General features: G+C 29.2%; 1 protein-coding gene and 1 long non-coding RNA gene across 3 annotated transcripts; both read left to right on the top strand.

Annotated features, from left to right (window-relative positions):
* The first annotated feature begins 3,393 nt into the window (after positions 1–3,393).
* LOC107885178 lies at positions 3,394–10,411 on the top strand. 2 transcript variants are annotated; one of them, XM_016808690.2, is made up of 2 exons: positions 3,394–4,775; positions 9,157–10,411. In XM_016808690.2, exon 2 carries the CDS (start codon positions 9,524–9,526, stop codon positions 10,136–10,138), a length of 615 nt encoding a protein of 204 aa, XP_016664179.1. In that variant the 5' UTR covers positions 3,394–4,775; positions 9,157–9,523; the 3' UTR covers positions 10,139–10,411. The 2 variants fall into 2 exon arrangements, with proteins under 2 accessions (XP_016664179.1, XP_016664178.1); XM_016808689.2 differs by lacking the exon at positions 3,394–4,775 and adding an exon at positions 7,678–8,729.
* Positions 10,412–12,871: 2,460 nt separating this feature from the next.
* Positions 12,872–18,613, top strand: LOC115033897. Its single transcript, XR_003839247.1, has 2 exons — positions 12,872–15,789; positions 16,811–18,613. It is a non-coding gene; the product is annotated as an uncharacterized LOC115033897 (long non-coding RNA).
* The last annotated feature ends 9,316 nt before the right edge of the window (positions 18,614–27,929 follow it).

Here is a 27,929-nt window from a genome sequence, read left to right as displayed (position 1 = left end):
AAAAAAATAATTAGGTTATAGATAAGTGAATAATATGCACATTTAGCACGGGATATACGCAAAGCTAAAGTTTTTATCATTCATGTGTTACAAAGGTGACACGAGTCGGGAATATATTATTACAAAAACAGTGGATCGCGAGTCAAAAAGGATGAACACTACTAGTCAAACCATAAATAGGATGAAAAATATTTTTATATTAAAAAATGTAAAATTCATTAGGTTCATCTTTGACAACAACTTAGATCCATTCATAATTTTAATAAAAATTGATTTGGGCATTTGTTTGTAAATATCTGTGAACTAGTGTTCACAATTGACATAGGTATGCGTCTATAGCACAAATAATTATTAAGATATTATCACTGATAATTATAAATCTTGTATTTTCTACCGACATTTGTAGGTAGGTATTATCTCTATCAATAAAAATTTCGAAAAATAAAATATGAATATAAAATATTGAAATTTAAATCCATATTCACTTACATCTTACATAGGCACATAAAGTTAAATATGTTATATTTGAAATTTAGAGTAGAAAATTCTGTGACTAAGGTGAAATGTTGTATTGAAAAACCGAAGCCCCCCACGAGTCTGCGTTGAATAATTTTGCACTTGGAACGCAGTTTATAAATTGTTGGATTGAGCTCCTCTACTTAATAATTCCCAATTCGAGCACTGCCTTCAGGTATCAGGTAAACATAATGTTGATCCGGGATAGTTTACCAACAGGAGAGGTTAGTGTTTACCATATATAATCGGAAGTTTAACCACCGTACACTGTACACAAAACTATACACAATAGTTATAAGGTTAGGTTATTCCCCGCAAATGCATTGTAGTTAACGTGTTTTAACAGCATTTTGTTTTGCTTTTAGTGTTATTTTAATCGTGATAAATTTGCAAATAGTAGGTACCTATATAATGTACAGCCGTACAAGGGCAAGTTCTTAATAGGTAGACACCTATTTTCCCACTAATGACCTGCGTCCCGCAGTGATTACGGACTAAGATTTTAGTCGGTGTTAACGACTAACCATTAATGACTAACCACTAACGACTATATATACAGACTATGGAGAACGGACAAGACAACCATTATAATATTATAGCCCTCCGAGGAACGAACTATGAAATACAGTATTATACTCTTATAGGTTGGACTGTTGGAGGGGTAGCAGTGTAGTACACATCCATATAATATATTTCATGTATACTATTATAATATTGTAATATGGCAATCGGTCAAAATATCCAAATATATCCGTTTTTACTAAAATTAGTAGATTACACTTTACTTTCTAATAAAATTCGCTCAAATATCAAATTATTTAATTAGCTCGTTCGTAGCAATAATATCACAAACATTCCATAAAAAGGCCGTTGAAGTTTTTATGGAAGTCAAATACTCAAATATTATAAAATAAAATATATCTATAGTTAAAATTTAAAATAAAAGGATGTAGGAACTAATCCGATTTCTATATATTTCTATATTTCACACAATCCACCCCTAAGTTGAGCTTTTAATTTTACAACTACGCAATGAGAAGATCAAGAAGATTGAAAAACAGTTTTTCAACCACATAAAGGATATTTTACAAAAAAAAAATATAATGATTATGAGCATGACAAATTATATATTATTATCTAAATTGTCATGATTATGAAAATGATGTAACGTCAGGCTGGGTAAACGAATAGAGCGCAGTTAACGTTCCTGCACATAGAGCGCAGCACGTAATTGTTCATAACTATAATTTATTATCCTGTGTTCATAATTATACAGGGTAATAGGGCCACTGGGCCAGTGAACGAATAAGGGCCCGTATTACAATAGTTAAACTCCGGTTAAACCACCGAATTCGGCCGGTAAAATCAGTGGTTCAAGCGTAACCGAGGTTTAAATTATGATTGTAAAACGGGCCGTAAGACACTTCGCAGTTTTCTTTAAATAATTGGGTATACATCTATTAATAAAGTGATATATTTAGCCTAAATCTATTATGAACTTATAATAAAGTAACACTGCAAATTATATTATCGTTGGAGCATTATTCAATTTATAACACAATTAAAGATACCTATACCATAGGCGTGTGCAAGGGGTATGCAGGGTATGCATCTGCATACGGGCATACCCTAAAGTAATTTGAGTGGCGAAAATCGACTCTGGAAAAAAACGTTTTTTTTGCGCAAGAAAAATAGTTAGTTAAAATATTTATAATGATAGCAAAATATGATTGAATACGAGGGAAATGTTATCAGACTAACGGAAGGGATAACGTTTGATTCACGTAAATATAAGTATCAAGTATTTCCAAAATGCATACTTTTTGTATTAGTTATAGTATTTGTTACAATATTTCAGTTTTTATTTTTTAAATAAGGATATTGGATTTCATAGTCAATCAATTGATCTGTCAATACGCAAAAGCACGAACCTAGTAAAGTAATTAATTTAAATCCCGAAGACATCAATGATGATTTTAAAAACTTTACCTAACATAGAATGATGTTATGATAAATTATAATTTTTATTCATATGACAATGTTTTTTTTTGTTTGTTTGTACAAGTATGATTATAATGATTATATATAATTTTTTTAATTAAACGTTGAATTCAATATTTCAATATTTGCGTATTGTGTATATATTTTATCAGAATTTTAAATGCTTAAAATAACTTTCAGGGGGCGCCAGTGGCAGCCTTCTGCATACCTTGAAAAAGAGGCCTGCGCACGCCTATGACCTATACTGCTTAAGTATATCTGTATATATTAAGATAAACTTAAAATTTATAAGAATGATGATACGTTTTTCGCTACATTAATTATCACCATTCATCATGGTTTTTAGTATCAACCAACCCCGCCTCCATAAATGATTTTATTTTATTAATGCCATGTAAAATATACTCTCTGATTAGCTTAAACTCTCTTTTTATTTTTATCATCAGAAGTATCACCTCATTTATATTTTGTAATTGTTTTATTTTGTAATGTAACAGAAAACTTATGAGCTCGGTCAACGTTCCTATACATGGGATTCACACGACTCGGCTCACAAGCCACCACGAATTTTCCCCTTACATAGTGAATGTGGGGTAAGCCCCTAAAAAGGTTCAAATGTCACAAGTTTAATTAAAATATAAAAATAAACGTTCTAGTTATTTGTATATGTATTTATTAAATTGAGTGTTTCAAATTGTAATAAAATTCATATTTGTATAAAAAAACTACCAATATACAATACTAATTAATCATGACTTTTATTGATAGGGAACAGTGGCGTCCAAGATATATTTTTCAGATGTAGCAAGAAAAAATTGTACCTACCCACCCACTCCCTTACAAACTCAAAATTATATTATTCTATACATTTTATCATATTTTAATTGATAATATTAGTAAATATTAAGGTATTAACCAATATAATCTGTGATTAATTATGAACATATTTCAAGTTGATTATTTTATGTTATTATACCCACCAACCCCTTATTTTCAAGGTGTAGCGACCACTAAACCTAGTAATAGGGTTGGGGTTGCGTGCCACTGATAGGTAATAAAAACTACAAATTAAGAATCTTTGAAATATTTATTATGTAATCAGTTGTTCTATGTAAAGTTAGTTTTCTCCATCTTAATCATACGGCATACTGCATAGGATATATTTGTTCACTAGTTTCAATAGCATGATGTTATATTTGTTGATACTGGAGTGAATAAAATATAAATTGACCTATTATCAACTTTTTACGTAAGAGCATTATCTGTGCTCAAGCGTCGGCTTTTATTCGATATTTTAATTTTCAAGATATTATGAGCATTTTTGATTCGTGATATTACACATAGGTAGGTACTCATATCCATCTTAAAAATTAAAATGTCTAAAAATCGACGATGCTTAAGCACAGAAAATATTCTTTCCAAAAATTTGATATTAGGTAAATTTTCTATAATAACAAAACTAACAAGTAACAACGCATTATTGAAAATAGTAAAATAAAATTTGCTTTGTGTAAGACTAAGAAAACAAATGCATGGGTAGCGTACTCTTAAACACTCGGGACTTAAAAGGTTCTGGTCAGTGATTATATTGGAAGACTTAGTACTATAATTATAGTTTATAATACTTAACAGCAATTGGTTCAATATGGAACTGTCGGAACTCAAATCTTTAAATGAATAAATAAATGCACTTGTGTCATGAGTTTTCTATGGAGATATAAACTTATTTTTTCAAATTAACTTCAAAAAATGTCGATGTATAAAAACCAAAATTTTAACAAATAATTTCCAAGTTGTTAAGCTTTAAGCAGATACTAAGGATAATGATCCACAACAATAGGTTTATTAGGATATATGGGGTCTATAATGATTTACAAATCATACTAATTAATTATTTATTCATTAAAATATTATTATTTGTAAAAATTGCCCGAAGGTGTCTGCACTAAACGAAATGTTACATATATAATCGGGCCTGGTAGAAACCGCGTGAGTGCGTGACCTTGAACTTAACCTGGTATATGGTGTTCGCCAGGTCAAGATCGTGACATACCTACACGAAAACTGGTTGCAGTGTATTATACACACACTATACGATTATTATGTATATTAAAAGTGATTTTGGACGGATAACACGAGATAATACGATAGTTACGTGCACGCGAATATCGAATTTTATTCCGATCGCGATTTTTCTACGTGCAAGTCCTTATTTTCACGGGCGAGCAGTGGCATGGCGATCTTGAAAATGTTCAGAGGTAAGTATAATAATATATTTCACACACCCAAAACCTGATAAACGAATTTACCATCACAGAACGATGAATTTAAATTATAATCATTTTAATTACCAGCCGTAGTAAATATTAAATTATTATCATCCATTGGCCGCATTATCCAATACCAACTCACCCACCACCCCTTAAAAAACTCAGCGGCAGCAGCTGCGCGCGTTTACCAGCTCTCGCACTATAACGTAAAGAACCTTAAGCCAATAATATTAACTTTACTGTTCAACTGCACACGTGAATACAATTAAGTATTGTAGCCAATGTCGACATAAATACGAGTTAAGTGCATACGGAGGTTTCAGTGTTCGCATGGCAACCGAACTATACGTGCGTAGTATCGTCGTTAATAGTTATGTAATTTAAAACCGCGTCGAATGAATAACGGACTTCCCGAGGAGTGTTCGTGTAAATAATATCATCACTTCATCGGCCACACGGAGATTGCTGACCCATCGAACAAGAACGCGATCGATGTCATGAACATATCCGACATCGCCATCAGAGCTATTTAATCATAACATAATTTTGTTTATAGCATCATTTCATTGTTACCTATTTATTAATTATTGTGACATGCCTACAACGCACTAAATGATACTTCATCGATGCCACTGATTTGAAATCACGATCTCAACCATCCAAAAATGCACATCTAAACAAATCCCAATTAACACGTACAATTATGGCGGTTTTCGTAAGCGATTCGATTTCCAGATCGATTTTGGTTTTCTTCAGCTTCGCAGTGTTGTCCGTCCGATCGGAGAGCTGTAATTATGTCACACATTTTCTCACGAACAATGGGTTGTACACACTAAACGCAACTGATTCGGTCATGTTTCTCCCTACCAATTATAGTTACATAAAAGCCGAATGGGAAAACTCCTGTCCGACCGGAAATTGCACTACCGCCAACGAGATTCTCTACGGAAACGAGAGGATAACATCTCTTTCAAAAACCGATTTACAAATAAAGGACGATGAATTGACCAACGCGATTTACAACAGTTTAGTCGGCAACACGCTTTTGAATGACGTAATAATCGTATTTCCCAACAGGTATGTCGTCAGGACAAACTCCGAAAAATTGATCATCTTCACGATAAAAATCGGCTTTGATGTTTCTATTGCAAGTCCAAAATGCGATACTAATGCATTTCAGTATAAATCGACTCTGTCAAAAATAAAAGGGTTGGTTTGTGTGAGTAGATTTTCCTCCTCCGACGGGAGAAATAAGATTAAATGTGATAATATCACATTGTTTTTGATTCCAATCGTAGAAAATGGTAAACTTGACGGTGAGACAAAATGCGATAACAGACGAAAGATAACGCACAAGTAACAAAAAATTCAGCTGATAATAAGCTGAAATATGTGTAAAATTATTCTTGTACCTACCAATTGGCTACCGTGTTAATAACATTTAATATAATTTTTTTTAAGTAACATATAAATTAGACCACATAATATCTATTATTATATTGCCCTATCAAATAATAAAATAAATTATGTATACAAATTAGAATATATATTTTAAAAATATTTTAAAGTTTATCAAATGTTTATGATTTTAAAAGCATTACCTATGTAAATTAAATATACACAACATTTCAATTAATTAAAAACAAAACGAAAATGTCGAATAAAAATGACTTTATATGTACTGAATACCTGTATGTATGTATATATTTATATTATATATCTGTGGCTTATGTATAGTATGGCAAAATTTGAAACATACCTACTCATAATATATTATATCATACCTATTTTGTTCTTCCTAAGTTAACTATAAGTTAATCGCAAATAAAAATTGTTATTATCACGTGTGTATTGAAGACTTGATCGCAGATGACGTGGGTAACAGGCGGTACATGTTTTTGTCACACATTTCTGACGGGAGGCGACCGTTATCAAATATTATCAATAACATTATTGATTGGTGTTCTAAATTTGAAATATTTCAAAATTGAAAATTTCTATCTTAGAGAATTTAAATGAAAAAAAACTCGGGAAAATGTTGGAAAAACAATTTTTTCAGAACATTTTTATTTTTATTTTTTTTTTTTGAGATAAACAATCTGTACCTTAGGGGCACAATAAGTTTATATGGTTACAGTAAATTACAGCAGGATACACTTGACATGAGAAGTCTACTGGTGCTCTGACTTTAGATTAGTTTATGGGAGGGGGGCATAGGCGCAAATAGGGGGGGGCTTTAGGGGCTAAGCCCCCAAAAATGTCCATAGCCCTCCCAAACATTTCCTACATTTTGTTTTAAGCTTATTCAATATTATCAAAATAAGGCCCTATTAGCCCTATTAGCCTCTCCAAATCTCAAACGCTATTTTCGCCTATGGAGGGGGGTGAGCAAGTAAGTCACGACACCATTTCCGTTTTAAACGTCTGGATGGGTTTCCAGGAATAGAAAGGAGTGCGAGATTTCATATTAACGGGTTACAGAAAATTTAAAAAAAAAACAGAATTTTGGGAAAATTAAAATTTGTATTTAAATTAAAATAACGTAAATTTAAAAAAAAACCAGTAAAAAAAATAGATAAAGAAACCTGTCCCTGTCATTTCACATTTGTCAATACGGTGAACGTATCATTGTGCTAAACTATAAACTATTAATATTGTCGAATAGTAAGTATTTCATAATTTTAATATTTTTAAACTTAGTGAGCAGGTAATAATGAAATAGTATTTATAACTACATAATAAATACTTAATATATAATCTTAACAAATTATAATTATTTATAAATAAAGTATAGAATTCGCAAGATTCATCTACTATACGTCTATACAGACATTAAGTGATAGTATATTAATTTATAATGATTATAAACTATCATTATTTATAGGTTTGTTTTCACTTATCATTACTTTTTAAATTTTTTAGAAAAACATTTTTTTTTCATGAAATTTTTCAATTTTTCTGGAAAATTCCAGTACTAGAAGTTTTTGTGCATAAACGTTGGGACCTGGTGCACATTTCTGCATAAATAATGCATAAACGTTTGGCACCTTTTCCAAAAAGGGGGTGTCTCATTTCAATGCCCCTCCCCTATTTTGGTTATGGGATAGCGCTGGAAGTTTTTGTGCACAAACGTTGAGACCTGGTGCACATTTCTGCACAAACGATGCACAAACGTTTGGTACATTTAAAAATCAAAATATTCAATGTGGGGAGACTACCGTTCCAATGGCCCCCATATTGTTTTTGGGATAGAGCTTTAAGTTTTTGCACAAACGATGGGACTTGGTGCACATTTCTGCACTAACGATGCACAAACGTTTGGCGTGGTCAGAAGTTCAAATTTTGAAAGTGGAGCCCCATTGAATTAGACCTGTTCTATCCGCCTTACAACAAAAACAACAATCTTTATCGCAACAATAATAATTTACGATAACCTAGCTAATACCATTGTTGTGTATACTTAATCAATGCTTGTATATGTCCGCATATAAGCGAACACGTTAAACGCCAAAAACTTGTTTATAAATTACAGTTCACTGCAATATTATTGTGACTTGACCTTGTGTTCGGTGATAATGGTTTTCCCCACCAGCGGCCCCTACGTTTAACATAATTTATACATACATCATATACTAGGTATAGAGTATTTTATTTTGTACGCGAAGACTTTCGTGTAATTATTGGGCAGAAAATCCAACCAAAATATAACATAAGCCTGCAGTAGCACACTTGAGTGCTACAGTCGTGTTTGGTTATAAATACCAGCTTATAGTAGGTACCAAGAATATAATATCTAGTTATTAGTGTTAGCTTAGTATATAGCCAAGTTACATCAGTAAGCTATTTTATGATTTTCCGATTAAAATCAAACAACCACATCTCCAACTTTTCCCGACAATATCCAACACCTAGAAAAACTTTCAAGAACAACACGAACCAACTGTAAGTATTTATATAGCTGTTATACTTTTTACGTATCGTATAAGTTAATACCTACCATTTTAGGCGTTCACACTGATCTGTTTTCAAAAGTAACACTAAGCTCAATATGAAATTTATCCGTCAGGTCAAAACAGTTATAATTGTCATAAAACTGATCAAAACAATTATAACAATTATTTAGTTGGTAAACCGCAACTCGCAAGCCTATGCGTAACAAAATAATTTACTGTAAAATATTTACATTTATTACTTGTATTGTACTTTTTGAAAATAGGTATTATGTTTTTTAATTTATATGAAACATAGACAGAAAAATGTGCAGCTATATCAAAATAATAAAATCAATATATATATAAATTATAAAAGTGTTTGATAAATATTGAGTAATTTCTAAATAAAAAATTAATACGGAACAAATGTATTGCAGGCAGTTCTGAAAAAGTGATAGCATCAAAATCAGGACACATACCGATTGCTGAACACGGAAGTCAATATCAGGGTTGGATAAAAATGAATTCCTGTTGAAGATATGATTCACAAAATAATATTATATTAAATTATAAAATAAAACAAACGGAAAGGAGAATTGTATACTCGCAATTTGATGGAGTTATGTCACTCAACAATTAATCTTTTTTTCTTCTATAACTGAACGGCACTATTAATACATTATATGGTATTAAATGATAATTTATTAGTTATAACATACCTGTATTTGTAACAATAATAATAACAATAAAACAATCATATCGCGTTAGTTAAAACTCAGTTTACAAAATACGTAGGTATTAATTATGATTTTTATAAATTATTTATGTTCAGTTTTGATCTTTATCAATTTACCGTTTTTTGTCAGGTCAGAAAATTGTAATTATATAACAAATTTTTTTATGAAAAAAAACGTATTCGTATTTAAGTCAGTGGAATCCGTAGAATTTCTTCCAATCGAATATAAAACCACAAGTTTTGGATTCTTTCCATTGGATTTCGGAAATTCAACTGTATACCCTAACCTTATTACCTATAAAGATAAAGACGTTGAAACTCTATCAGACACTGAATTGAAAATTAGTAATGAAGATTTGATGAGCGCCGTTTACAAAAGTCTTATTAATGACGAACGTTTGCATGATGTAATAAGTGTTTTTTCAAATAGATATGTGGTTAGAATTGGTTCCAACAACGTGAGGGTCTTCACATTTAAATTTGGCGTTGATGTGGAAATCGATCATACGAAATGTGAGATTGATCAAATACGATTTATAAAATCAGTGATTAAAGGAATGATTTGTAAGACTGTTTACGTGTCTGGCGTGAGGTATAACATTAAATGTGAAACTATCACATTTAGTTTACTGCCTATTGACGAAACTGGTAAACTTGAAATAGAAACAAAATGTAAGGTCTAATTTTCGTTCTTGGCTGTAAGACTTTCTGTGAACTTACTGACATTTATGACGTTTTTGATAAGTGATGTATCGTTGAATCGTTTACATAATACTATAGGTAATTGTATTAATTTATTATTAATATATTTTTATTGTATAAGACAAAATTGTACGTAGATACTTGATAGTTTGAAATACTATATCAATAGACGAGACACGAGTGGTGACTGAGGAGATATTATTAGTGGATAATAGTTATAATATTGAAAAATAATATAGGTATAAACACCTAATTCCTACAGTATACTGTATGGTTATAGAGGCATAATATTGGTAAATTGTAAAATAATTTTGAACCCTCCAACCGAAATAAAAATTGAAAAATATTGTCTATATTATTGAAATTACGCCATTCTCTTGCATTGATCGTCTTAAAGCAGCATAGTTTGAGAAATAGCTATAGAGTTCAAAAATCTATTATATGTGGGAGTTATTGGCTATAACTTTATGCTCACGTGATAGGTTTCATTAATCACTATACCACACGGTTGTAGTAGACATTTCTTCCAAATTGTTTGACTATTAAAAAAAAAGACAAATGTATGAATGAAGTTGATAGAAAGTTGTTTTGTCATCAATTGGATATTTAGCTTTTTGTATAAAGGGGGCTAAATGGACTATAGCCAACTATAACACCACCTACTTATGCTCATGTATATAGATATTACATACATATATATGTATCTACTAATTTTAAGATCATTCTTTCAATATTATATATTTTTGATTGTATATAAAACATGAATAATCACAAAATAAATATTCGTTTTAAATATAAAAACAAAATATTTTATACCTATCTACATTTTAAGCTTCTGTAGGTAGGTACTTACATATTCGTAATATTATTATAACCATGTAATTTATTTGTTTATTTTTTACAATTTATATTATACTAAGCACAATTAGTAAATACTATATTTATATTATGTATTTAATCATCATTTCATAATATTGTATCGTTTTTATATTAATATCTATCCCGTTAAGAACGGTACTGCCACTAGATAGCTTCGCTGCTTTCATAATTGTAAATGTTTATATATATATTTTCTCTCTCTGAGTACCTTTTTGCTTATTGTATATTTTATTTTGAACTGGTTTTAAAAGTTAAGTTTTAATAAAATATGAATTCCTATCAAATGTGTTATTTAATACATTTTACATATTATAAGTTATAACATACACTGCTATGGATATACGGCTGTTACCCTCTGACCAACTTGAGGTGGTGTTGCATAGAAAGTCGAGGGATATTTTCTATTTTTTTGTCCTATTGCAGCGGGCAAGTTGCAACTCGGGCATCACCCCCAAAAAAGGGGTGTCCCGTAAAGTAGGAAACGGTATGCGTATAACGGAAAAGTTAAACTTTAACATTTTATACGATTATCTTGCAATGCACGCAAGATATTTTATTATTTTTATTATCATCGTTATAAACGTGAACACTTTTCTTTGATTACCTACCGTGTTACAATTTTTTTTTCATAAAATAATATGTGAAAATAGAATTAATTATTACTGAAAAACATATTGTTTCAAAATATAAAATAAAAATAAAAATACATTCATCACTCAGCTCTAAAAGTGTTAAAGTTTAAAAACAAAATATACACGGTTATGTATTGACTATATATGGAGAGTGGAGACAATAAAGTATATTATAGTGAAATTTGCTTATTATTTTATGTACATCGTATAGTGTCTAAGGACAATAATTTAAGATGGCTGTTTACTTTTTTAGTCAGCTTAGTTCACAAGAAAAAAAAATCAAATGCTACAATTAAACATAATAATACCTAACCTCTAAATAAAATGAGATAAAAAAAAGTTTATTTATGTCTACATTCTATGTAAGTATGCAAATGGAAATATTGTACGGAAAATCGAAATGTCAGTTCTGAATCACGACATCAAGATCTATCAAATGTATTGGATCACGAGACACGATAGTTAGTGCCGAGTAAGGTTTGTATAAAAATTAGTACCTATATCACTTATATATTATAATATATACATATAGATACCTAGATACGGCTTAAATTAATTTACTAATTAAAATTCATCTTCAACATGTTTCGACAATATCCAACAAGAAGGACATGAACCCAGTGGCGTGTTGGAGGTATTATTTTGGAGCAATTGCTCCTTCAACATTTTGGAAGGTGGGCGGTCCCCCTGCCCTAGAATACCAAGGTATATCATAGAAATATACTACGTAGTACGTAGGAATACAAATATATGCCTTCACATATTGTGCCATTATAAATAAAAATGGGGCAAATGAGTAACATTCTATTGTACATTGAATATTTAGAGAGTCACTGTAAAAGATATGTTAAATTTTAAATCTATGATATAAAATCATTGTAAACGAAAAATGATTCTGTGCGAAAACTGTCAGCCTATAACATTACTAAGTATATATTTTTATGATATTATTGTGATTAAAGTTATTTAATTATTTTATATTTTACTTTAGGAATTAGAACTACAGTAGGTAATTTTATTTTTAAATTAATTTACACATTTTCGTGATTTTTTCGTGTTGTCTTGACAATTTGAACTTTAAATGCTTATTAAAAAAAAATTGTGATCTTATTTTTATTTTTTAATATTTTTCAAATGTCATTGTAACAAAATATTAGCCTAGTATTAAAATATGTTCAAGCTTTTTTGTTTTTCTCAGCGCTTTTGAAAATTACTGGGAATATGGGAATTTTAGATAGTGGAAAAGTTTTTATCAAGGATAATTTAAAAAAAAAAGTCATGGCTATAATAAGCTCAAAAAGAGTCAAAATATTTCAAAAACTATACCATTTACGGAAAATACTACTACAAATATTCCGTGAAAACTTCAAATATCTACGGTTATTAGTTTTTGAGTTTTACCAACAAAAAAAATTGATTTTTTCAAAAATTGGTTTTGCCTAAAAATTACTACTTTTTTCACTTTTTTTTGTTTTTCCTGACGCTTTCTAAAACTACTGGGAACTTTGGCCCTCAAAGCTTGTCTGTTTTGATATTTCCAAATTTTAGATCGTACCAAAATGTCGTGAAGTTGTATTTCTAAGCAGACATTCTAAATTTAAAGTCACACACTCACACCCCTCAATTATTTAATCAAAAAGTAAAATTTATCGGTTTGATCGTTTTTCTGAAAATCGACCGTCAGTACATAATACAAATCGAACGTCAAATTGTTGCACCGTCGCCACCAAATTTACAACAACAACTTGAAACATAATTTATGTTCATAATAACCATAATAATATAAAATGTTCCTTCCTTGTATCAGCATATACATTAAACGCCTTAAACAATTAAGTTTAATTTAATTTTACTCTAGTTTAATGTTTTATTAGTGTTAACTATTATTTATTTTTGTAACATAAATTCATAAAATAAAGTCCCTATAATATAATACCTTGAGTATAGAATCAAAAAATAATTAAGTGTAAGTACTTAAGTCACGTGAATAATAAAAAAAAATGTGCGTCACGCACCACACTTTGCGAATCGATTAAATCAATATAGTGTTAGGTACAACTCGTACAAGTGTACAACTTATACTTATTTCAATACACACATGAGTGAACATTTTTTAAGAAATTAATTGAATCTAACGGATTAACTGATTATTATTACAATATATATATAATATCTGATTCATATGGCAATCAAATTCGCTCAAAGAAACTGCCTTTACCTATAATTAAACAAATACAATTAAAACATGTAAATCAGAATAGACATTTTTATGACGAGTGACTTTAACGACGCATGCGCTATTGTGCGAGTGGTACGATGGTTGATAATCATCAACGCAGCAAATTTATGTGAATAATAATGTTTTAATGTTTAGGTATAGACAGGAATTCCCAAGCGGGTTCACGGCTCACAGACAATGTTTTCAAGTAGGTTAGATTGGCTGGTTAGGTTGGATAGATTATTTTTATACCATATAAGGAATAGGTATATTGTTAACCAATGACTTTTATTTAAAAAATTTGATGATTCCAATTTAAATTCGAATGAGTAGTTTCCGATTTATTAAAATTTACAATATACTAAAAATAATATTCCTTAAAAATGATTATACGAAAGTCAAAAACATAAAATGTATGTGAATCTAGAATATTATGTTCGAAAATATGGTCGGTCCTTTAAGTATACGTCTTATTAATTCCAAAAATCATAATTTGAACAATTTAATTATTAAAAGAAAAAAATTGATGGGCATAGGGTGATAGATATTAAGGTGAATCACCCTGTAATATTATATTATTATGCAAATAAAAAAAATCTTTTCCTGACAATCCAGGAGCCTGTTCTGAAACACAGTGTTGAAATTAAACAATACGCCCATGTAAGCTTTAAATATAAATATGATTGGATTAAGTTTGAATTTTACAGATCTTTAAATAATAATACCAGGTATTAATTTTGACAATATTAAATTATTATAAAGTACTAATAACAGTTATACTATTTTACCACAAACAATTGGCAAATATTCAATTTTCTTGACAATATTCAACACCAACTATCACAGATACTTCAAACTTCAAAGGAAAAATATTAATAATGTCAATATCAAATCGTTACAGTTGGCAAAATCTATAGTAACTAAAATATAACTTAATTCTAAAACAATTAATGTCATTCAGAGACATCTCTGTCAGATCTAACATGTGATAATATTATATTGCAGTAGGTATTATTTATAATTCCGTTTGATGTTTCTTAATGGACTTCGACTATCAATTTTGAAAAAAAAGTATTACATACACAGTTTAAGTTATACTAAAAGTCAGAATATATTTTAATAAATATTTTCAAAAAAAATGGCTATACAAAATATAGATAATCGTTGGAGATTCAAAAATAAGATCACAAATGTGTACCCTACTTCTTAACACTTGCGTGCGTCCAACGATCGATTTATATTATATAATAAATAGTCTGATTGAATAAAGTGGTTGTTTAAAATTAAATGGTTATTGGTTATAGGTAATAGATAATTTTGATAACAACACCGAAAACGATATACTTAGTTGAAGAAAATAAAGGTTTGGATTTAAACATAGTTCGTTTAAAAAACACACGTCCTCGTGCTACTATGAAATTAGAATTATTCAAGTTCCCAAGTCGCTATCGCGTAAGTAACAATAAATACAAATAATTACGAGGCTCGCCAAGCCAGTCGTATTTCACGGTGCGCCTGCGCTCTCGTGCTGGTGGCGCGATGGTTGCGAACCCCTACTGCGGTAGACGTAAGTGTAATAGGTATACAATTATATTATAATTTTCATACGGAAAAATTCTCCCCCTCACAGTCCAGTAGCCGGTTCTGAAACACAGCATGGCGATCAGTGCAGTTATTATACACAAGCTTATTAGTCTGTTAAGGTCATGTAAGGCTTAACTAAATATATTTACGAGAGGATCACGTTTTTATTTTACATTCTGTTTAATAACCACATTTTTCGTATTGAAAATAATGTTGTACAAACCGAATTCGAGTACGGCGTCATTTCACTATTGAATTTCCAACGTCATTTTCGGACTTACAATCTAACTCCGAGAATTTAAATGAACGCGAACCAACCGTAAGTATAATAGTATAATAACATATTTTTTTACTGTAATCCGAACATATTTTAGAATCGGTGCTAAACGTTTTCCTACTTGGATACTAACTGGCTTATGTGAAGTTTCAAGCGTTTCTTGACGTTAAATTCTAATTTACAAGGGTTTCAAAGTTTAAAAACATCTAAACAAAATATTAATAAAAAAAAAAATCGTATTTCTGTAACAGCATCCGACGTGCTTAAAATAAATATTAATTACAATGATTTTTATGAACCATTTAGTTGCCTATGTGGCTTTAATTTTTATCAATATTGTGTTTTCTGTTGGATCGGAAGACTGTTCTTTTATTTCGAATTTTTTTAAAAACAAAGAAATATTTGTTCTAAACGAAGCAGAAACGGTCGAGTTTCTTCCCTCCGAATACAGTCACATAGATTCCGGATGGGACGATGTGTGTGTCAATACTACGAGTTGTGTTATATTCGGTAATGAGGTTAATTATAAAAATAAAAGAATAAGATCGCTTTCTGACACCGAACTTGGTATTTCCGATCAAGATTTTACAAAGGCCATTTATAAAAGTTTTATCAACAATGAAATATTACATGATGTAATAAGTGTGTTTACCAATCGATATGTCATCAGGACACGCTCGACCAAAGTTTTAGTCTATTCGATACACTATGGCATTCCGTTCAATATCATAAGTCCAAGCTGTACGAACTATCTTATCAAGTATCAAATGTCAAAAATAAAAGGTTTTATTTGCAAAATCAGTTTCATATCCGGTGTGAGATCTCAAATTAAATGTGACGACGTAACATTATATTTAAATCCTATTGACGAAAATGGTAACATTGATTGCGAGACGAAATGTCAGAATTAAATGTGCGTTTCCCTCGAGAACAATATTGTAAGCCAATACGTCAGTAGGTGTTATTATAAGTTCTAAGCTTTAACGAATTTATATTTTTCTAAATTAATGATTATTTTATAACTAAATGCCAATATTATGTACATTTTAATTTTTATGTGCAGTTTTTTTTTCAGACGTTTCAAGTGATCAATTGTATGAACATGTTTATTCTACAGGTACAGAGTTATTTATTTGGACATGATATGCTATGCTTCACTAGTTTTCTATAAGTCTATATTTAAATGATTCCGTATAAATAATCTTTTATAATGGTTCTTATGTGCTTACAATCAATAATAAGCCATATTATAACAATTAATATTATGCAAACAGTATAAAAACCTTCTAGTAAAATACGTGTCTTGTATAGTTGTACGCAATAAACTCAGGATACTTCTAGCTACTGGAAACTAATTATTATAATATTAATATATACTTTAATTATTTCGAATAATGTATTCCATTACGCAAGTGAAATGTTTTTTTTTAATTGTTAATTGTTATACATATTTTATACCCATATAAAATAACCGGGACCATGGTATTCTGTGGGCCATCGCCGAACGAACCGCTTTCGTTGACAAGTCACAATCGCACCCAATATTATTGTGTGCAACTTGGATATAATTATTTACATAGTATTATACACGTCACATAATACCACGTCAATTATACCAATACTATCTATTCAGAATAAGAATGGAAAAAAACCACGACAAAACCGCGTCACATTCGAGCATGCGCAGTCTCGTTGTCTGGCGTCGGTGCACTGCCGACTACTGGCCAATCACAGCGGTACTACCCTTCCGAGGTAGGCCTTTTCCTTTCTTATTATGAATAGAGTATAGGTATTATCTATAGTATGCCTGTACGTCAAAAAGTCAAAAAAGTGTAATATATAGTGATTTTTATAATGATAATGAAACTGGTTCAATTGCTATTTAAATATGATTCCAAGCATGTGCGTTTAAATTTAACTTCCATTAGAATTTGTGTATTATTTTTGAAAAACTAAACATACATTTATTATACTGTACATGAAAAGTTTTCGTAATTGCAACGGTTCGTGGGTTCGGGTTGGCACCATCTATGTCACAAGTCTCAACACATTTACACTGTTCGCAATTGCTCTTTTGATCCGTTTTCCACGCATATAATAATATAACCAACTACCCGAGGAAAAGATAAATAAATGATAATATAATATATACTGTTATTATTGTTATTTTTTATGAATCGATCATATTATTTTTTTCTTAAATAACATTATAGCACATCAATAATAACGTTCAAAATTATTTTATATACACGCCCAAATTTAGCAGAATTACATTCTCGATTAACTTCGCGTAACCATCCGTGGAAACCTTGAAATCAATACGATGATATCGTGAATTGTGGTAATGTTGTAAACTATCGTATAATTAACATACAACATTTAGCAAACAAGCTGTTATTGTCGTTATTACCTACCTCTACAAACTAATAGTATTGTTCAAAATACAAGTTGGGTGTCCTATAGCAGGTCCTAAGTATGTACCCAGGTAATATTGCTTTTCGATTTAATAAAAAAAATTTTTATATTTTACAAGTACTAACCAAAATTGTGTATTCGCGTCTAAAAAGTATTCTATATTCTAGTTCTTATTTACAATTTTACACATATATAATAATATTATATTATGCATTTACGTAAAAATAAATATTAAAAAATCGAAAAAAATTGAAAGACAATTAAATGTATAATAGCTTGCTGGTGTCCAATAATCCCTCCAATATCTGACAAAAAAAACATATAAACACTAAAATAGTAAAATCAAACATGGTTCATCTTGATGTAAGTAAGCATTTTATTCGGCGGTAAATAAACCGAAAAAAAACAACAACAATCTCATACCAAATAGGTAGCTCGAAGTTTATTTAAATTGGGACAAACAACATATTGTGACTATGGTGACATGGTGACCAAGCGAAAAACACGACCAGTGACCACAGCCGGCGGGACGACGCTGCCAAACCGGTTATAGCTGGCGCTCGTATCCTCTGTCTTGACTACCATCGTTTCGATGATGACGGAAGCTGCGTACCTACGTCATGCTCTCGACGATCATAGAAATCGTGTTCACGTACCTACAATTCCATATCAATTATAAAACGGGAATATTGATGCCGGAATAAATTATTTACATAAACACGATTGTAGAATATTATTAATTTCGTAATTATTGCAGCTTTGGTTTGATAACAAAACTGTTATAGGCGAGGTCTTAAGCGCTTTGCCATTGAACTTCAAACTGTCAACTTTCATTGACATCGTTTTCGACAAGAAGGTCTATACCGAGGATGTGTAAGTCGTTTTAATAATAATATAAATTATATATTTATTATAGAATTGTACAAGTTATAAAACTAGTGTATTATACAGTTATACCTTAAAATAAACAATTATAGCTAGAAATAAAAAAATGTATACCTATTATATGTATACCTTTTGTAAACCTATTCAATATTTAAGCGTTTTACAAGTTAAAAAAAACACTCAGTTTTATATTATTTGTCGAAGTGTTTAATATTCATGATTTGTTTCTTCTTCTTTATACACCCCGAGGCCAGAGCACATATTTATTGTATAAAATTACAGTTATTAATTAATTTAATTCCGTTAGGTACACAATTTAAAAATGTTAACATAAAATAACTGAGAAAAAATTTCTTTCAAGTTATTATGTACCAAATAATATTTTTTAAAACAATGATAATTTTTGAAATATAAAACGAATTATTCTAGTTATTTTTATATGTATTTATTAAATTATATAGAGAATACTTACAGATTGTAATCGAATTCAAATTTGTCTAAAAGAATTACTATTTTACAATAGGTACTAATCAGCAGAGACATTAATTAATAACTAAAATTACGAACATTTAAAATAAACATTATTAAGTAAAATGTTTTATATGAACTTAACTTTATAATAATAATTGTATTGTAAAAATGATTCGATATTATTATGATCAAAATAGAAAAAAAAATATTGTCTTGATAAAATATAAAATATATATTGTGTGAAATTAGTTTTTTAAATTGCCTATCAAATATTTATGTTATGAATACATGATTTAATTGTATGATTAGAAATAACTCCCCAAGCACAACTTAAAAATGTCATCAGCTCAAATGCCAAACCATTAATGCCAAACACTAGGGACCTAATAGGTTGTGACCTGCAGTGATTATACTATTTAAAGTCTCAATGATATAATTATTATACTTAACACAAATTAGTTCAATACGGAACTAAAAATATATGAAGTAATAAATAAATGCATGTGCATTATAAAAACATTTTTGCACTAGCAAAAGACGATTGCATACAAAAATAATAATATAAGCTGTAGAAGAAAAAAAGAACAAGTTAATCTATTCGGCTGTGGCTACTCAAACAAAAACAGACAATATAAGACACGAAAAGTTTTTATTAAGATACAATTCAAACAATATAAATGATTCTCCGAACGACGTACTGACCCGTCTTGCGTTTTGGAGAGACTCCTCGATTTACACATATTTTTGACCTTAAATATTGTTAATTTAAAACTTATGGTCAACTAAGCATTTTAGTTGACTTACTTATACTCAGGAAATTTCAAAATAAAATATTACAAATTGCTGTCTTAGATTATTTGCTTCGTCTACCGAAATAACATACAAATTACCTACATTTTTTGTTGATAATAATTATATTATTCAACACATACATACTAAAAACTAGAAGAAAACCGTACGAGACAACTGGACAATCTTCTAAAATTAAAGAAAAAAATGATTCAATTGAAACAACTGAATCTACAACAAAATGTTATGTCGATTACGTATGCAAATATATAATCAATATCACGCCTATTTGGTTCTAAGTGTACAGTACATGAATTCCGGCCAATCGAAGATTCAAACAAGGTCACATCATCTTCAAAGGAAATCGAGTACACATATAATTTCTCTTCATAATGAATATTTGCTTAAATAACTGTTTGTTTTATGTATTAGATAAGTATAATAATATTATAGCTGTTATAATATTTTAATTAAATATTACTATACAATTTGGTGTAAAATACATGTGAAATAATAAACAAATATATTTTTTTACATATTTTTGTGGTAATTGTATAATGTTAATTCAACTTACCAGTAGGTAAGTAGGTATAAATAGGTTAGGAATTAAGGATACTAGAGTCCCATGTATACGTACTACGTAGTAATTTAAATTGTACATTACATTGTGCAGCATTTAATAATATATTATGTCTCAACTCAAAAAATATGTAGCTACCTGCCACTGCTACTGTCCTAAAAATATTTAGGTATATAAGTATATTACAATACATGATAATATTATTATCATAATTGATAATCATTAGTATACTAGCTATAGGTACGATAAACTGATTTATTACGATTCGTATAGTAATTTATATTTTCTAACGGTACCTATATTTTGTTTAGATAAAACATAAGCAATCATTACAACAAAATAAGCATTGGTCGAGTGGTAAACACATAACCACGCATTATTTTATGCGTGTAAGGTAAGAGGTACATATAAATGTATAATAATTAATAATAATGTATAGGTATTGAGTAGTATAGGTTAGGTAGGTATGTACACGATGATTATAGTTGAAGTACTCTAGAGGAAAACATGGTTGAAGGTTTTTCCGGATATATATTCTCTCGCGCATCATATGGATTTGGGACAGTAACGTTATCTATACATCAGATTTATTTATGGTGTTTCTAAACAATTCAAAATAGAATTATAGTCAATAAATGAGATTATCTAAAATGTTTAACAAAATATAAAGTGATATTATTAATTTATATTAATATATTATTAGAATTCATTGTTTTTTTTTTTTTAGTTTAAGAACATAATACAGAATAATACAGAAAAAGTTTGAAAAAGCGGGTAAGTGGGTGTCGTTCTGTTATACAGTAAGTTACAAATAATGGGTCACTGCAATGCATAGTGTTAAATTTGAATTAAGATAGGATAGCTAGGATATTTTATATAATATTTATATTGTTACTTAGTTTGTTCCTAAGCTTAGTTTGATCTAGCTGACATGACAATGCGTTTCATTGCTAGGTTTTTGTGATTATACGAGCAGTATATAATTAGGTAAGCAATCTACCTGCGATAGATCACGGACCCTCGTGGTATAATTTAACTTAAGTATCAAAAAATGCAAAAAATTGGTCCACCGAAACCATGGTTTGAACTTCATACATTCTGTACTAAAATACACAGGCTTATCGCATTAATAATAATAATAATTATTATTAAAATCAATAGCAACCATTTATGAAAAAAAAAAAAAAATAATAATAACAATAATCTCAAAAATCCTGTTTGAGAACATCCCCGTGCTGGACCTCTTATTTACCTTTTTTCGAAACAAATTGTAGCCTATATTTTTCCAAAATTGATTTTGTCAAAAACCTATTTTTGCATAAAATATTCCAGTTTTTTTCCTTATTTGTTTTTGTTTTCCCAGCGCTTTTGGAGACTACGCTGGGAATTATAACTTGTATCACCCCCAATGCACCAACTAGATTCATTTTTCCATCGTACAAGATACTGAAGTTGAATATCGATGCAATATTTTTACTACTTATCGTGTATACACTATACAGACAAAAAAAAAATATATATAAAAAACACAAATCATTCTAAAATCAATACATTCATCGCACCGCTCGGAATCTAAAATCATATTTCAAAATAAGTGATTACGAAAAAAAGCATATAAGTTAGAATAAAGACATTGTGAGTTATTATTTATTAACGCTAATCAACATATTTTCCTGGAATTTGAGGAGCGATTTTTACGAAGTTTACAATTGTTACGAACAAGGCCCAAACTCATTAAATTTAATTATATATAGTACTGCTGACGACTGTGCAAGGTTGAATTTATATCATAAATAAATATGAGTAAAACGATTATAATGTTTAGTGTTCGTTTAGAAGCGATGCTACAGGCCACATTAGAGTACGAGTACGTCGCCGAATTTGTATTCTACAGTATTTTTTCGAAAATAAATATTATTCATTTCCAAAACATATCAAGGCCTTGTTGATAGATTTATGTAAGTATTTATAAAATTAATTAGTATATACACCTGTGCATATACATTTCCAAGTAATGCTAATAGAAAATAAATAAAAGTATTGGAAAGTACAATAAAATATTATAATTTAAATACAATAATGTATATAATGTATTTAGTTTAGGTGCATAATAAACCACATAAAATCAATTGTGATCTGTCAGTACAATAGTAATAATAATGTTGATATAATTATAGATCATCTATTAATTAGGTAGTAATTATCATAAATAATAATTAGATTTATAGAAATCTAGCTAAATTATTTCTTATTTACACAGGATTTAATTTCTTTTAAATACCGGCTAGGTATAAAAAAAAAATGTATAACATTGTTTTTTAAATTTCATAATTATTAATGATGATTTTAATAAATTCCTTTTATACATTTTTACTTTTTATTGATTTATTGTTATCTGTTGGATCTCAAAGTTGCAATTCTGTTACAGATTTCATTAAGAATAATAAATTGTTTCTTTTTAATACATCGGAATCGGTTGTGTTTCTTCCAACCAAATATAGTTATAGTAATCTTACGGATTCTGACTGGGTAAATGACTGTATTGGCTATTTGGAAGTTTGTACTTCAGCTAATGGGGTTGTATATAAAGGTGAGGAATTAACATCACTCTCAGAAACGGATTTAAAAATTAGCGACAGTGAGTTGACTGATGCTATCCATGCTAGCTTTCTTAAAAATAAACAATTATACGAGGTAATAAGCGTTTTACCTAATAAATACGCTATTAGAACTCGATCAAAAAAAGTTCAGGTATTTTCAATGCATTTTGGCGTTGATATAAGTTATACAAATCCAAATTGTACCCACACATCTAGTACCGAGTCTTTTGACTGGATATTTTGATGAATTGATGGATTGATTTGCAAAACTAATTATATCTCTGGTGTAGGATATAGTCTCCAATGTGATGATATTAAAATATTAAGATTGAGACCTGTTGACGAAAATGGTAACCTTGAATTTCAATTCGAATGTAAGCCATAACTACATATTATAGCTAAATAATAAGTAATCATTTATTTGAATCAAAATCAAAGAACACATCTAGCTCTGAAACTATATTCAAGCAAAGCAGACATCTTGTTATATTATATGCATGCATCTATAAGTGTGTGCGTATGATGCATTGATGCTTGATGATGGACAGCAATAATAAAACTATTTCCAGTTTTTACGGGTGTGTATACAAATGTTTAATGTTCATATGCATAATATACTATATCTCGCGAGTTTGGTTGTTCGATTTTATCTAAGTATAATATTTTACGCGTTTGATTTTGTATCGTTTTCAAACATAATATATATTATGTCAGAATGATATTATATAGGTACTTAGACTATTTATTATATTATTTTGTGTTATTAAATGTTGGCTTATGGCTATTCATATTATATTATATACCAATATAGTAATAAGCTACCGCCTACCAAGTACCATTGGTGATTCATCGGATAAAGTATAGGTAATGATGGATTTATTTTTATTATTTAGCTTATATATTTTATGATCTAAAGATGTTATACATTAAATTTGTTAATTCATGTTAGAAATGTTGATCAATGTTTAGAAAAAACATTTTTTTTTTTTATTGAACAAAAATTTGTATATTTACAATCTGTATTTACATGTTATACAATATGTAAATTTGATGAGATTTGAGGGGAAAGTCACTCAGTGGCGGCACCCCGTAATAGGAAAAGGTATATTATAAACATATAATATGCACCTACCTTTAGAATTTAGGGCTCCATAACAATTTAAAACTTTTATTTATGAACACTAATCATTTCGCCTGTTCACTAGTGTACTCCCAAAAAAATATTGTAATTTTCCCGCACAAGGACCGTACTGTACACTCCTACCAGTGGCGTATTTACGGGGGGGATATGGGGGATAGATCCCCCCCTTGACCTTTTTTTTTTGTAAAATTAAGTTTACTTATTTTCTGTATTTCTCAATATGATACTACTTTTAAGTTTTAAGTAGGTACCTATATCTGTTTTCTAAATGTTCTAGCCGTGGTAATTTGTCCGCTTTGATATAGGTACTATACGCCACTAGTCGTTCGTGGCATAAATATCGGAAAATAAAAACATATATATTTATGGTGGTATGGTATACTATATTTTTGAATTCTTTGTGAATTATTTTTCATGCATGAGTGTTTATAATAAACCCGATAAATAGTCGGTAAATAAAAAAAAATTACCATGAAGACTGTAGACGTTGTTAAAAATGTCATATGATTACCCCATTTTAAAAATTTTTTTTATTATTATTAATCGTAATATTCATTATTATATAAATATGTTTAGCCATACTGAGAATAAAAACAACTCCTTTATATATTGTATAATATATCTAAAACTTGTAAAATGTTAAGCATTAGTTGATATTTTTATTTAATAAACAACAATATAAATTAACATGATTAACCGTAACCTTCAATATTTTTATTATTTCATTTATAATCTTGAATAGGTATAACCTAATTTATGTTACCTAATATTATGTTTTTTTTTTATTATTTACCCAAAGCTTGCGTAAAATTCCAGCTTTTCCTATTTTTTTGTTTTTCCCGGTTATTAAGAAAATATACTACTTGGAATTTCCAATGTTAATCTCTCAAAAGTGGCAATTAGAGAAAAATTGAAAATCTAACGGTTTTTTCTACTAATTTTCGTGGATACAGATTATAGACACGATCAAACAATTTTAAAAAATATAGTCATCATTGTAAAATCAATACAATCAACACTCCGACCAAAATCTAAAATAAAAATAATAAATAAGTAGTATAATAGTTGAAATAATACAGTGGACGTTTTTATTTATATTTTATTCCATTCGTTTCCATACCAACGAAATATCAATTATATTATAACATGAACTTATTACCTACCCGGCTACTTTTATAAAAAAAAAATACTGGCGGGAGTGTCCCCACCAATATACTTATCCTAGGAGCTGAGCGACGAAGGACTATCTTCCACTACCATTATTATTATTTTTTTTTTATAATTACGAGTATTAGGAGTGGAGGAAATTTATAAGACGGCAAAATATGGCTGTGCCTCCAGCGGCACAACACATTAACACGGCACTGTATATTATAACGGCCAATATCAGAACTAAATCACTGGGCACTACCTCAACAAAACTAGTAAAACGTCAAAACTAATATAATATATCCTCCTTGTAAACCGTTAAATAAATATTACATTAGTCAAGTATATTCTCAAATGCGTGAATTAGTATTAACATATTATACATACATAATATAAATTCGTGGAGTATCCTGTAGGTATATTATGTAAATTTAATGATACTTTTGCAGTGGTTCAAGAGTAAGTTTTGTATCACGTTTATGTTCAAGCCAATTAGATCTCAATACGGTTGTTGAGGCCGGGCGAGGTTTGGATATAAATACCACTATGATGTCCATTTTATTGTTAGTATACGTTTAATAACCGTAAGATATAATATCATTTAATATATATATTTTTATCGTTATAGTGAAACTTTATTTTGTTATTTTATCATAAGTCTTAACTTAAATCTAAAACTTTTTTCGACAATATCTTACTAAGACATTTTTCCAGTTTATAAGCAAATCGTAAGTATATGTTAATAAATAATTTATAAATTTATAATATTTTGTTATCATAACACGATTCTCGGACTTATGATCATAACCATAAACGGGAATATATTATTTCATTCGATTAAATCGTAATTTTTATAGTAGGTACTTAAAAATGTCTTTTACAAATAATTTAATTTTCTTTTCGGTTTTTATTGTTATAAACTTTGTGTTGTCCATTAGAGCTGAAGATTGTGACGCAATGTCGAATTTTTTCTTAGAAAAAAATTTAATTATGTTTAATGCAACGGAATCTGTTGTATTTCTTCCCACATTATTTAATTATAATAAGTTTAGGGAGGCTGAGTGGAAAACACCGACTTGTGTAAAAGGCGAAGATTGTTATATAAGAAATGAAGTTAGTTTTAATAGTAAAAGAGTACAGTCACTCTGGAAAACTAATTTGGCTATAAATGATGAAGAATTATCCAAAGCCGTTTACAAAAGTCTCGTTGATAACAAACTCTCAAGCGATGTACTAAGTGTTTCTCCTGACAGATACACTGTACGTACAAACTCTAGAAATTCTATAGCCTTTTCATTAGAATATGGAGTCAGATATAATATATTAAAAACAAATAATTGTATAAATTTCATGGTTCGAAATAAAGAATCAGCGATATCGGGGTTGATTTGCAAATTTATGTACACCACTGGTGTACGATACAATATTAAATGTGACAAAGTCAAATTGTTGTTAATCCCCATTGATGAAAATGGTTATGCCCAATGCGAGACAATATGTACAGATTAAATATATTATACTTTAGCTAAACAATCATTAACAATCGCACTAGTGTAATATTATTTTATTATTAGTGTTAATTAATTGGTAATATTACAAGTTGATAAAATATAATTTTTTTTTTTTTTTGTATAAATATTTAGCTATTCTATGATATTATTTTTCTCACAATTAAATTTATAATGTTTAAATATGAACTGAGATATAAATATTAATTTAAACTATTTTATATAATACTTTTATACCCAAATATAATAAGCGGCGTCGATGTAAGTCTAATAGCATCACAAAGCCAATGTCAATACAAAGAAAGTTACACTAAGGAATTTATAACTTTATGTTCAAGATAACATCATAATATTATTATAATGTACAAAAACATTTTTTATACCAAATCAACACTACTGCAAACGCCGATTCACAATAGTCTTGGTTTGTATCACTTATTTGCAGATTTTGTATAAGAAATAAGGATCAACATTTATACTCTAAAACCGATTCTTTGTGAGCTTGGTTAACACTATACATACGTACACGTCAGTATAATTATGCTCTCAGGTATTTCTTAAAAATTGTTTGACACATGTAATAATTTTTTTAATTTCCAATCAGATGACACAGCCACCGGGGTATCCGTTTTGTCGTGTTTTGT

The sequence above is a fragment of the Acyrthosiphon pisum genome, chromosome A1 (assembly GCF_005508785.2).
Source record: "Acyrthosiphon pisum isolate AL4f chromosome A1, pea_aphid_22Mar2018_4r6ur, whole genome shotgun sequence".
NCBI classification, from domain to species: Eukaryota; Metazoa; Arthropoda; class Insecta; order Hemiptera; family Aphididae; genus Acyrthosiphon; species Acyrthosiphon pisum.
This window is presented reverse-complemented; position numbering and strand designations above follow the sequence as displayed.